The 13,085-nt window shown below is 46.5% G+C and overlaps 1 protein-coding gene across 3 annotated transcripts in view; it reads right to left on the reverse strand.

Moving 5' to 3' along the window:
- The window catches only part of atad2b (ATPase family AAA domain containing 2B), a 193,172-nt gene that overhangs the window by 45,487 nt on the left and 134,600 nt on the right, over positions 1-13,085 (reverse strand). For all 3 annotated transcript variants that reach the window (XR_005461013.1, XM_038800192.1, XM_038800193.1), the window contains exon 24: positions 7,507-7,623. Coding sequence is in view for 2 of the 3 variants with exons in the window: in XM_038800192.1 (XP_038656120.1) it covers positions 7,507-7,623 (117 nt within the window). In the remaining variant the exon portion in view is untranslated. The remainder of the gene's footprint in view (positions 1-7,506; positions 7,624-13,085) is intronic.

Below are 13,085 nucleotides of genomic sequence, written 5' to 3' on the forward strand. Positions count from 1 at the left end.
GTCTGCACCCTCTCTGCCAGGGAGAGCGAGAGTGTGTCCCATCTCTGTAGGTCCTTTTTGACTTCCTCCACCATGCTGATCAGATTCCACTTATGAATCTATGTCCAGTCCTGGGCTATTTGGATCCCCAGGTAATGGAATTTGTTTTGGGCTAGTTTGAGTGAGAGTCCCTCCAACTCAGTCCCTCCCCCATTCAGGTTCACGGAAATGCCTCAGGTTAAGTTTATAACCCGAGAAGGTTCCGAACTCTTTCCGGAGCTGCATGATTGCTCTCAACCCTTCCTGCGGTTCCGAGGCATAGAAGAGCAGGTCATCCGCATAGAGTGAGACTGTGTGCTCTCTGCCTCCCCTTTGGATGCCCTTCCAGCTTTTCACATCTTGCAGAGCGATCGTCAGGGGCTCAATTGCTAGGGCAAACAGGAGCGGGGACAGTGGGCATCCCTGGTACGAACACTCACCTTGGGAGCGTTGTACAGGATTTTCACCCAGGACGTGAACTCTGCTTCTAGCCCAAACCGCTCCAGTACCTCAAGGAGGTATTTCTATTTAATTCTGTCGAAGGCCGTTTCTGCATCTAGGGAGACGATATCTCTGGTGTTCTCTCCCTGGGTGGGGTCATTATTATAGTCATCAGCTGCCTGATATTCACAGGAAGCTGCCTACTCTTGATAAAGCCCGCCAGGTCCTCTGTGACCAACCCTGGTACGCTGTTCTTCAGCCCTTTGGCCAGAACCTTCACGAGTATCTTCGCGTCTACATTTAGCAGCGAAATGGATCTGTACAATCCACATTCCGTCGGGTCTGTCGTTTTTGGGTATCAGCTATATCATGACCTGTGTTATCGTAGGAGGCAAGGTGCCCCTCGCCAGAGTCTGCGAACATGTCCCTTAGAAGGGGGGCCAGGGCTGGTTAAAATTTTTTATAGAAGTCCTTCGGGTCCCGGCGCCTTTCCTGCCTGCATGGAGCTGGTGCTCGCCATGATTTCTCTGAACTATTGGGGCTTCCAGCTCCCCTGCCTCTTCTCCCCCACAACCGGCATGTCCAGTCCATCGAGGAACTGTTTCATCCCCACGTCCCCATCGGCGGGGCTCGGAAGTGTACAGCCTTCGGTAGAAGTCTAAAACGCCCGATTGACCTCTTTTGGTTCCCTCGTGGCTGCCTGCTTTCTTAGCCGGTGAGCCAGTAAGCGGCCTTTTCTCCGTGCTTGTAGAAGGTTTGCTGTGTCTGGCGGAGTTGATGTACTGCTTTCCTAGTGGATAGCAGGTTAAAGTCCATTTGTAGTTTTTTCCTCTCCGCCAGAAGCTCCACGGTCGGAGCCTCGGAGTACTTTGTTGACTTCCAGGATGGAGACAAACGACTGTCACCTGGCCACCCTCTCTTCCCTGTCTCTGCGAACCTTGTAGGCTATAATTTCCCCCATGATAACAGCCTTCAGTGCCTCCCAGAACATGGAAGGTGAGACTTCCCCGTTCCGGTTGTTAGTAACGTAGTCGCATATGGCCTATGATGTTTCCTGGCAGAAGACCTCGTCGGCCAAGAGGTCCTTGTCCAACCTCCATATGGGCGCTGGGCACAGCCCGTCTCCAACCTCATATCCATGTAATCTGGAGCGTGGTCGGAGATGACTGTCGCAGAGTATTCCGCCCTTGTTATTTCTGGAAGCACCGATTTCCTCACTGCAAAGAAGTTGCTCTGGGTGTATGCTTTGTCAATCGGTGAGAAAAACGAGAATTCCCTCTCATCAGGGTGCAGGAACCTCCATGGGTACACTGCTCCCATCTAATCCATGAATGTTCCCAGTTCCCTAGCCAAGCCTGTCTTTTTCCCTGTCTGGGTTTGATCGGTCAGTCAGCGGGTCCTGTGGGCAGTTAAATTCACCCCCCCATAATCAGTCGATGTGAGTCAATGTTGGGGATTTCCGCCATTGTCTTCTTTATGAAGTCTGTGTCATCCTAGTTAGGCACGTACACATTTACCACTACGACCTGTGCCCCATTTAGGTTACCGCTGACCATGACATACCGTCTTCCTTAGTCCGCAACCATCCTAGTCTCCGTAAACCTAGTCCCCTTGCTAATCAGTATGGCTCCTCCCTTAGCCGTTGTCCCATAAATGGCACATCTGTCTCATCCAGCTATTTCTTACCAGCAGTCGGTCCTTCTCCCAAAGATGCTTCTCCTGCACGAGGATTATGTTGGCCTTCAGGCTTCTTAAGTGGGCGAAGACTCTGGATCTTTTCACTGGGTCGTTAAGTCCCCTTATATTCCAGGTGTCTATCCTGATGGGAGTGCTTCTGTCCCCCCATTCCTGCAGGATCAACCATACTTACCTAGTGGATGTGGCGCTGCACTCCGGGGCTTCCCTTTGTTAGGGGGCCGTCAAAAATGGCCGCGGTCACTGTTCTCAGCACGAGGCCAGGCCCCTGCGCTTGGAGTTTCCCTTATGGCCGCCAACTGTGTGTATGCCATGTGGGTGCGCCCCTATCCGGGGTTTCCCTTTGTTTAGGGACCCTCCAAAGTGGCTGCTTGCGACGCCATCTTGTTTCCTCGGCCTGCTTCCTGTCTGCTTCCTCCGTTCTATTCCCTGTGTGTTCTGTGCTCCCCCCCCTCCCCATGACTCCCCCTCCCTGTTCCCCACATGCACTCTCCCTCCCTACCGCTGCGTCTCGCATCCCGGCCAGGCGCTCTCTCTCTGCTGAGAAGCGCGCCATAGCCCCCCCTTACTGTCTGTCTTCCCATGCTAGCCCTCCCTGCTAGTACGGTACCTCCCCTCCCAGGGCTGGTCTAGCCCTTTGTCGGTGCCCTCTGACTGCCTGTTTTTCTTCTTCGCCCCCTCACCTGCTTTTCTTGTCCATGCTCTCTTCTGTGTCAGTCTTTCTGGTCAGAACGAGGCAGTTCAGTCCCGCACAAACACACAACCAAGACTATAAGTCTCTGATTTTGTTTCTGTCTTTCAGCGATCCTCCCCTGACACGCCTTCATCGTGCCGCGCCTGCTCTCTGTCCAAGCCGTCAGTCTGTACAAAGTCATTTGCTTCTGTCGGGGTATTGAAATAATATTCTTTGCTCTGGTACGTGACTCAGTCTGGCCGAGAATAACATACCGAATCGCACCCAACTCTTGCAGAGTGCCGACATTGCCATGTTAAACTCGGCCCTTTTCTTTGCCAGGTCTGCCCCGAAGACCCAGATTCTATGAACTTCCCATGTGCTCGCCTTCATGTGTCAGGCCCACCACAGGATCCTTTCCTGATCCTGGTATCAGTGCAACTTCGCTATGATCGCACTCGGCTGCTCCCTCGCCTTGGGCATTGGTCTGAGCGATCTGTGTGCTCGGTCAAGTTCTGGGGGGGGTTGGGGAAACTGTCTCTTCCGACTAGATTGCCCTGCATTTGGGCGATATAGTCTGTCGGGTCTCTGTCCTCGATGCCTTCCAGCAGGCCCACAATCCATATATTCCGCTGTCGGGACCTGTTCTCCTGGTCCTCGCCCTTTCCTTTCAAGCTCCCCTGGGCTTCAACCAACCTTTTCACCTCTGCATCCAGAGCAGGACAATACTGATATAAACAGAGAAACCATTTACCTGGGTCCCATCCCCAATCCCCTCTGTGTTCAATCCTTTTTCTCACCCTGTGTCTCACTATTTTTCCTCTACTCTCTTATCAAGCATCATCACCTCCCCTCTCCCTACCATTAATCTCACCTCTAATATTCTGCTGGCATCTCCAACACCAGCTTACTCCTTCCATCTGATTATCATCTATTATCTCAAAGTGCTCTTTTTCTATGGTCTGTCACCCTCCTTTCTCTCTCTACCATCACTGTAACTCCATGCCTACAAACTCAAGGTGATCAAACAGTGCATAAAGGAAAAACAGTGAATGTGTGGGTGCATTAAAGTGATGGATGTTATGTTATTGTCATAAATGATGCTGGCAATTAACAGTCCAATTTGTTAATCAAAGTTCACTGTCAACTGTCTGAGCTGATCTTGAATGAGCTTGGACGACAGGTGTTAGTCGCATATTTAACCTTAAGGACCATCATAAAAATGTTCATACATGTGTATAATTTGGCATACACAACTCAAGAGTTAGACCCAACAAAAAATGGACACACATTTAGATGCAAACAGTTTAAAACAAAGGAATCCATACGAGAATAAATCCAGTAATGATACCAAACTGAAAAGGTACTAATAGAAATCAGATGGTGAAGAAAGGAATACCAAACTTCAAAATAATAATTTCATTTTTGGATGAAATACTATTTATTTGAGTTGGTTTTGGCAGAAGTTCTGTGAATTTTAAATTACACAAAAGACAATATCTAGCAATGCATTGTTCCTTTGGAGACAAACTAGGAGTGATTTTTGCCAGCTGCTTCAGGAGCTAAACAACCTCAGGAGGTGGCCAGATGTGTCTTGAGTTGCAGTGCTGGTTTAGCAGAAGAAACCATTTTGATAAAAGAAATGAAAGTATGCTTGGAATGGCCCCTTTTAGGGGTTGATGACCAATTTACTATCTGTTAGCAATTGCTAACATTTTGATCAATAATGAGGGTCGCCCTGTGCCATCAATCACCTCCATGGTTAGAGGATTGTCTTTGGGCTTGTCCTACAGATGGGGGTGAGTGAGAGAAGTGTGCGTCTGCCAGGAGCATAGCTGCAGTGTAATGTTGGTCTTGGGTGTGACAAACAGGCTGTGACAATCTGTTTGGGAGCAGGAGCCTGGTGGGCAGGCAGGATCTAGAGAAAGCTGGTGGTCCTGTGGGGTGAATTAGCTGATAGTGTCACTGGTGAGGCCTCTGCCAGGGAGAGTGCCAAAGGCCACAGTGCATGTGTCCTTTCTTTGGGGCGAGCTCTGCTATTCTCCTGCTTCCCTTGCAGTGGCGCAACACTTCTAATGAGTGCCAGCAGCAGGTGGGCCACGATTGTGTTTAGCCACACCCATCTCGTTGATGTTACCACTGGGGTCTGAGTGTTTCCAGAAGGCTGGCCTGGGTGGGCTCCCAAATGACCAAAGTCTCTGTGAATATTTACAGGACATAGTGAGCAGTCGGTATAGTGAGCAGCCAGGATCCTGTAAGTTGTACCAAATGGGTGCATTTAAAACAAATGCTGCAGCAATGGCAGCCTAGGCCAGGCCGCCCCAATCCTGAGGGGGACACCCCAAATCCATGGAACTGTCACCAAGTCGTTCCATTCCCTGCAACCCCCCACGACTCTGGCAGCCATCCCTCAGCAAGCGGTACAATTTTTAACAGTTTTTCAAACTTCACATACCTTCCCTCTCCCCCTCAGCAGCCATGGCACCCACTCACCGTTTGTAAATACCTGTAATAAACCACACCTGGGGGGACTTCCGCCTGCTAGGGGCAGAGTATCGTGGAAGCCAGAAGCATACTGGGTCAAACACGCTAAATCAATGTAAATGCTGGGTTTGCATGCCTCCGCCGCCGTGCAGGGTCAAAGCTCGGTTTTGCCACCAGGGAGTGACGGAGCATGGCGCCGCAAACCTTGATTTTGGCCGGACGCCCTATTCTCTGCCCGATCATGGTTCTCTTTTCAGGCGCCGCAAAGCAGAGAGTTAGCCCATGAACTGGAGTATGCCATTTTGTCCTTAAAGCTTGCCTTGCCATTCAACATGATCAAATCTGCCCTGCTATCTCACTTACGTCCCACGATATTCCCATATCACTTAATATTCGAAATTGAAATATCTATAAATCTCGACCTTAAATATACTAACTAAATGACTGAGCATCCACAGCTTTCTGAATAGGGAATTCCAAAGATTCAAAACCCTTTTAAGGAATACATTTCTCACTGTGATTCCTAGTTCTAGGATCTTTGGTTCCTGGACACATCCACCACACATCAATCAAGCCCCTTAAGAATTTCATGGGCAGAATTCTCCGCTCCCCACGTGGCGTGGGAGGGCCTCCCGACATTTTTTACGCCCCCAGCGATCCCCCCCCGCTCAGAAAAATCGCCGCTCACCGTTTTTCACGGCAAACGCCGATTCTCCGAGCCCGATGGGCCGAGCGGCCGGCCCTTCACGCCCGTTTCACCACGGCAACAACCACACCTGGTCGCTGCATTCGTGAAACGGGCGGCAGATGCCCGTTTGGGGCATCTAGGGGCCCGATTGGGACGGGAGCACCGCGACTGTGCTCGGGAGGGGACAGGCCCGCGATCGGTGCTCACCGATCGTCGGGCCAGCGTCCAAAACGGATGCACTCTTTCCCCTCCGCCGCCCGGCAAGATCAGGCCGCCACGTCTTGCCAGGTGGAGAAAGATGGCACCGCGCATGCGCGGGTTCGTGCCGTCTGTGCGCTGATGTCATCCGCGCATGCACGGATGACATCAGAAAAGCGCCGTTTCCGCATCATTTCCGTCGCGGCCGGGAACGACGGGGGCCCGCTCCTAGCCCCCCGGGTGGGGGTGAATTAGGTGCGGGGAGCGGGCCCCGAGGCCATCGTGAAGCTCGGCCGATTTCACGACGGCCGTCCCGATTTTTATCGGGAGCGGAGAATACCGCCCCATATGTTTCAATTAGAACACTTCTCACTTTTCTAAACTGCAGTGTATAGGCCCAGTCTGCTCAATATTGCTTCATAGGACAATCCCTCTTCCAGGAATCAGGTCTGGTGAGCCTCCATTGCTCTCCATCAAATCTGTATTATATTTAAGCATATTTATGCATGGAGAGCACGGTAGCATGGTGGTTAGCATCAATGCTTCACAGCTCCAGGGTCCCAGGTTCGATTCCCGGCTGGGTCACTGTCTGTGTGGAGTCTGCACGTCCTCCCCGTGTGTGCGTGGGTTTCCTCCGGGTGCTCCGGTTTCCTCCCACAGTCCAAAGATGTGCGGGTTAGGTGGATTGGCCATGCTAAATTGCCCGTAGTGTAAGGTTAATGGGGGGATTGTTGGGTTACGGGTATGTGGGTTTAAGTGGGGTGATCATTGCTCGGCACAACATCGAGGGCCGAAGGGCCTGTTCTGTGCTGTACTGTTCTATGTTCTATGTACTGTACCCAGTGTAGTCTCACCAAGGCTCTATATAATCTTAGTGTAACTTCTACACTCTTTGAAATAAAGGTGAACATATCATTTGCTTTCTTAATTGTTTTCTGAACTTGCATGTTAGATTTCTGTGATTCATGTAAAAAGACATGCAATCCTTCAGAAGGCAAACATTTCCCTCATCATTTGCTACATTATATTTCAAATGCCACATCACTTAAATTGTAAAGGTCAATAGTAATACAACAATGACACGACAATCAATTATCAAGGCAGACAGCACTGAGTAAACTTTACATCATTGTGAGTGAGAGAAATTTTAGAGACAGCGTGGAATATTTACACTCATGGCACACAGATTATGGTGGAATGTTCAAAATCACAATGGAACATACACCTCCAAAATGTTAGCATAATTTTTAAAAATGAAAACGTTAACAGTGAGTCTTTTGCAACCATTATATTCAGTCTGAGCACTTACTTGTATGTTTAAATTCCCCATTTATGGTACTTGCTTCCAAATTCCGAGATGAGTCTTGAGCCAGGTCTCTTTTTGTTTCTATACTGCGACTTGTTTGCTCTGCTGCTGATTGCAAGTCTGAACAGAGTAAATAAGTATGATCTTACAAACAATCGTCAACGTCGTATCTTACCATATATATGTCTTTACATATTACAAGAAATAAACATTTTAAGGCATTAAACACCATTCTGAATCACATTGATGTATTCAGCAACTTTTACTTTTTATTATTCATTCACAGGTTGTGGACATCGTTGGCAAGCCAGGATTTATTGCCCATCCTTACTTACTCTTGAGAAGGTGGTAGGAAGTTGCCACAACGGCTTGCTTAGGCTACTTCATCCACATTAATGTGGATCTGGAATCACATGTAGGCTGGACAGGCAAAGGCAGGAGGTTTCCTTTCCGAAAGGAAATTAATGATTCAGTTGGATTTTTACCAAAAACCATTAGTTTCATGGTCGCTATTACTACTAGATTTTTTAATTCTAGATTTAGTTATTTAACCAAGTCCAATTCACAAACTGCTATGGCGGGATTTGAAGTCACATCTTCAAATTATTAGTTCAGTATCATAAACTCATACCGTGCTTGTAAGGATCTTCTTTTAAATCCTTGTCTAATCCTGGTGTATTTTTTAAATCCCGGTCTTGCTGGCTGATTTTTGCTAGCTACTGTTTTAACTGCAGACTTTTGAAACTCCCCTGCTGCAAGGGATTCCCTTCCGTGCGGGGCGCTGTCTGTATAGTCCCATGATGTAATTCTGATGGATTTGGCGAGCAGCCAATCAACTCTTCTGGGATTATGGGACATACTCTATTCTCGATTGTGATTAGTAGAGTAACCCAGAGGTTTCTGGGGAGAAGCAGCACTGGCTCCATTTTAATTCAGCACTACTTACACCTTGGAAAGAACAGTTACTGCTTATATATCGTGAGCAGCTAGAGGTAGGTGTGAAACACTCTCTCTATCCAGCCAGGCCTGTGAAGGTTTAACTCATGTTTTAAATGCTACAAGCATTCTTTCCAGGCAGGCCTGTACAAGTTAAACCTCTGTGAGGAAGGCTGGGAACAGCTCAGGCTGATATCTCTTCTGAGAATCCTAAAAGGGTCCTGAAGTCCAGGCCTTTTTAATCTCTCTCTCTCCATACCACAGCCAGAACCATGCCCAGGGATACGGCAGACAATATACAAGGTATATTGGACAGAACACCCACTTTTAAACTCTCACGCAGGGGATTCTAAGATTGTCTCAATGAGACTGAGAGTCAAGCTGGTGGAGGTAGGACAAGTGAAAATGACGCTCCAGAAGAGTTCCTGCGCCCGCGAGGTCTAACTGATGACAGATTCCAGAACATCCAAATCAACCAATGATTTCAACATTTCTTGCCCAGAGAATATCATCACCTACAAAGACCCACAACCTCAGCAGCGAAGATACGCATCTCTTACCCACAGTTTTAATCCCTATTATTTTCTAACCTTTCCTACCCCTTCACCCTTTGTCTGTCTTGTGTGTCTGGGTGGTGGGTGAGACGGGGTTTGGGGAAATAGCTAGATTACTAGACCATTGTTCTATTATTTCTATTACCTGTTTATCTCTTCTCCTGCTATAAATAAAGTTTTTTTGTATATTTTACTTCCAAATCTGGTGCCTCTAAGTCATTGGAGCAGTTGAGGGCCAAAGATCTCAGAAAAACATATGAATTATTGATTAATTCACTTATGTTGGGACTCCGAGGTCTGTGGGGCGGGAATTGATCCTGCACTAGCCCAGAGTGTCGTAAGCCCATCTAATGGAGATTTATATTCCCCAGATAATTAACTGAGTAACAGCTACCGAGAAAAGAAAACTAGCCATATATGTTCTTAGGGTGGTGTAGGACCTGTTTCATTACATCTTGTGCTGATCAGTCAACTCAGTCAGAGGCTGCTCTAGCCCACATATCGAGAAATGAGTCAGATATTAGATATTAAATTGGAACTGGGAGGCAAGAAATCTCTGGTGATAAACTCGATCAGATTTGAAATGGACACGAGGACATGTAGGTAGTGCAATGACACTTGAGACATCGAACGTATAAAATTCAGACACTAAAGGAAAATAAAATGAAAATTGATGGGAACACAAATGTATGAGAAGCCTAGTGAATAAATAGTAAATCTCAAAAAGAAAAAGGGGAAGTTGCAGTTGAAATTCATCTGAATAAAGTTAAAAGCATAAAGAGAAATAAGGTTTAGTCAGGAACGGGTAACATATTCAAAATACATAACAAAATGACATGGGAAATAACTTGTAGATTTATATAATAATTTAAAATGAAATATGGTCAAAAGATATTTTAATAAAAATATTTTGCAAATATAGATGCAATAGACATAGTGTGAAGAAATTTTGACCTATGTAAAATAAGTGGCTATCTTAAACTGGAGACAAAGAAATAGGAACTGATGAACAATTACTCTGTATTCACCTATATAAGAGGTTGGAGATCAGTTTTAGTAACAATCAGATAAAAAGTTGTGAAGAAGTGGTTATATAAGATTAAATGCTCTTAAATCAGGAGTGTTTGATAAGGCACAAAATTTGCTATCATCATGGTAAAGTCATCAATCTGCAAATGATACTAAAGTAAGAGTCAACACAACCAGATTCAGAAGGATTTCAGTCCCAGAAGAAAATGGGTCAACAGGTATAAATGCAATACAAGCAGCCAAACGTAAGCATTTTTAAAGCAAGGAAATACAGAGATGTTTTGAATGGGTCAATCATGTAATGCAAAATAAAAAGAGAAAATGTTGGAAACACTCAGCAAGTCTGGCAGCATCCCTGAAGAGAGAAACAGTTAAATTATCAGATAAATAACCTTTTATCAGAACTGGTTGTTCAAGTTTTCACTCTGTTTCAATGAACAGTTATTGACCTGAAACAATAACTTGGTTTCTCTTTCCACAGATGCTGCCTGCTGAGTGTTTTCCAGCAGTTTCTGTAAATTGTATTAGGATTTATCAAGATAATGTGACTTATTCCTGTTGAAAATGGTACTTCATACCTTAAAAACTCAAAAACCTTGAGGGTGTAATTTTTAAAAAACATATAGGAGTTAATAAAAAACTGAGGTATAAGTCAGATTTAAGTTAGTTATCCAGGAAGGCAAATGAACCAAACAAATTACAATTATTTTCCTTGTATCAGTTTATAGTTATATAGGATCTTTAAGTAAAATATGTCCCAAGGCCCTTCCATAATTGAAAAGAAAATTAAACTAAAGAGAGAAGTTATCAATAGAGGTGACCAAAAGTTTAGTCGAAAGGGCAGATTTTAAGCATGATCTCGAAGGAGGGTCATTTATAGGAGTGACTTACAGAGTGTTAGACCTAAATGGCACCATTGGTAATACGTAAAGAGAAGAATGCAGAGCTGAAGAAACACTGAGTTCCGAAGAGGATGGTTTTTCTGGATGCTTCAAAGGCTGGCACAGGAACAGGCCCTTCAGTCCTCCAAGCCTGTACCGATCATGATGCCACCCTTGGCCAAAACCCTCAGCACTTCCTAGTGCCGTATCCCTCTATACCCATCCTATCCATGTATTTGTCGAGATGCCTTTTGAAAGCCGTTCCTGTATCTGCTCCCACAACTGGCAGCGCGTTCCAGGCACTCACTAGCCCTCTGTGTAAAAAAGCCCTCTTGCACATCTCCGCTAAACTTTACCCCACATACCTTAAACATATGCCACCTAGTGACTGACCCCTCCACCCTGGGAAGAGTGCCTGCTCATCCACGCTATCCATGCCTCTCAATCTTGTAGACCTCTATCAAGTCGTCCCTCAACTTGCATCGTTCTAATTAAAACAGTCTTGAGTGTATTCAGCATATCCGCAAAGCTAACACCCTCCAGACCAGGCAACATCCTGGTAAACCTCCTCTGCACCCTCTCCAAAGCCTCTACATCTTTCTGGTAGTGTGGCAACCAGAACTATGCGCAATATTCAAAGTGCAGCCTTACCAACGTTCTATACAACTGTAGCATGACTTGCCAGTTCTTATACTCAAGCCCCATCCAACGAAGAGAGCATTCCATATGCTTTCTTGTCTACCTTGTCCACTTATGTTGCCACTTTCAAAGATCTGTGGACTAGTACGCCCAGATCTCTCTGACTTTCTATATTCCCAAGAGTTTTAACATTTACTGTATATTTCCCCCCAATGTCTGAATTAAACTCCATTTTTTGCCATTTCTCTGCCCAAGTCTCCAACCTATCTACGTCCTGCTGTATCCTTTGACAATCCTCAACACTATCTGCAACTCCACCAACCTTGGTGTCATTCGCAAACAAACTAATCAGACCAGCTACATTTTCCTCTAAAGCGTTTATGTATATTACAAACAACAGAGGCCCCAGCACCGATCCCTGTGGAACAGCACTAGTCACAGCCTTCCATTCAGAAAAACACCCTTCTATTGCTTCTGTGTCCGAGCCAGTTCTGTATCCATCTTGCCACCTCACCTCTGATCCCGTGTGACTTCACCTTTTGTACCAGTCTTCCATTTCTCAACTGTCCATAATTAGTGGGCAAGTTCCCACCATTCTGGCCAGTGGGAATGTTCTAAGGTCCTGGCGCCATATTTAAACGCCAGTTCAACACATGCATCTCACTCTCTCCAGCCCAACTGTCATCATGAGGCCATGCAGGACGTTATGAATCCAGAAGCTAGCAGTCTCAAGAAGAAGACAGTACCCTGATTTAGCCACCAGGCCCTTGAGTATTTGGTCAACTGAGTCCAGGCGAACAGACATGTCCTCTACCCAAGGGATGCCACAGGTGGCAAAGCAACCTCAACTGGGAGTCACTCATGGTGTGGGAGTCATGGCAACTCCCAGTGTACTGTGAATAGATGTGCAAGATATGCTTTCAATGGTCACACATCAGTTGCACTGTTGAAATGGTAGGGAACATTAGTGACTGGTGCCAAGGAGCCAAGGGTGCAGTCTATTTCACCATGCACTCTTAGGAAGCCTGCGATGGGTGGGGAGCCATTGAATGTTGCAACCTGGCTAACGTTCTCCAGAGCAAACCTGACCTGACGATGAGCCTTCCCTGTAATGTGCATCAGTGACCTCCTTTATGCATCAATGTTTTGGACTGATTAATGCCACGTAGGTCCCTGTTCATCCCTGAAAAGACCCAGAGACAAATAGCTTGAACACTGCTGTCACCTTGAAAGCAAGGAGAAGCCTCCAACTCCATGTGGCTTCAAGTCTTGATGAAAAATGTTGCATACGTGATGAGCACGGTCTCTACACAATTGCATATCTGGCACTCTCACTCATTTGTATGTAGGCTACTCTTCGATGATAAACCCTCAGTTTGGTGAGTCGCATCTATTGTCTTGGTCTATCCTCCTCACCCTCTTGTTCATCCTCTGACCCCCCCAGATCAAGTCCCCCAGGCGCTGGCTCCTGCTGGAGCTGTACTCAGTGTTGCTTTTCCATTCTTCACCTACTCCATTGAATTAGGACTCTGAGCCCTGGATC

Source organism: Scyliorhinus canicula, chromosome 6 (assembly GCF_902713615.1).
Source record: "Scyliorhinus canicula chromosome 6, sScyCan1.1, whole genome shotgun sequence".
NCBI classification, from domain to species: Eukaryota; Metazoa; Chordata; class Chondrichthyes; order Carcharhiniformes; family Scyliorhinidae; genus Scyliorhinus; species Scyliorhinus canicula.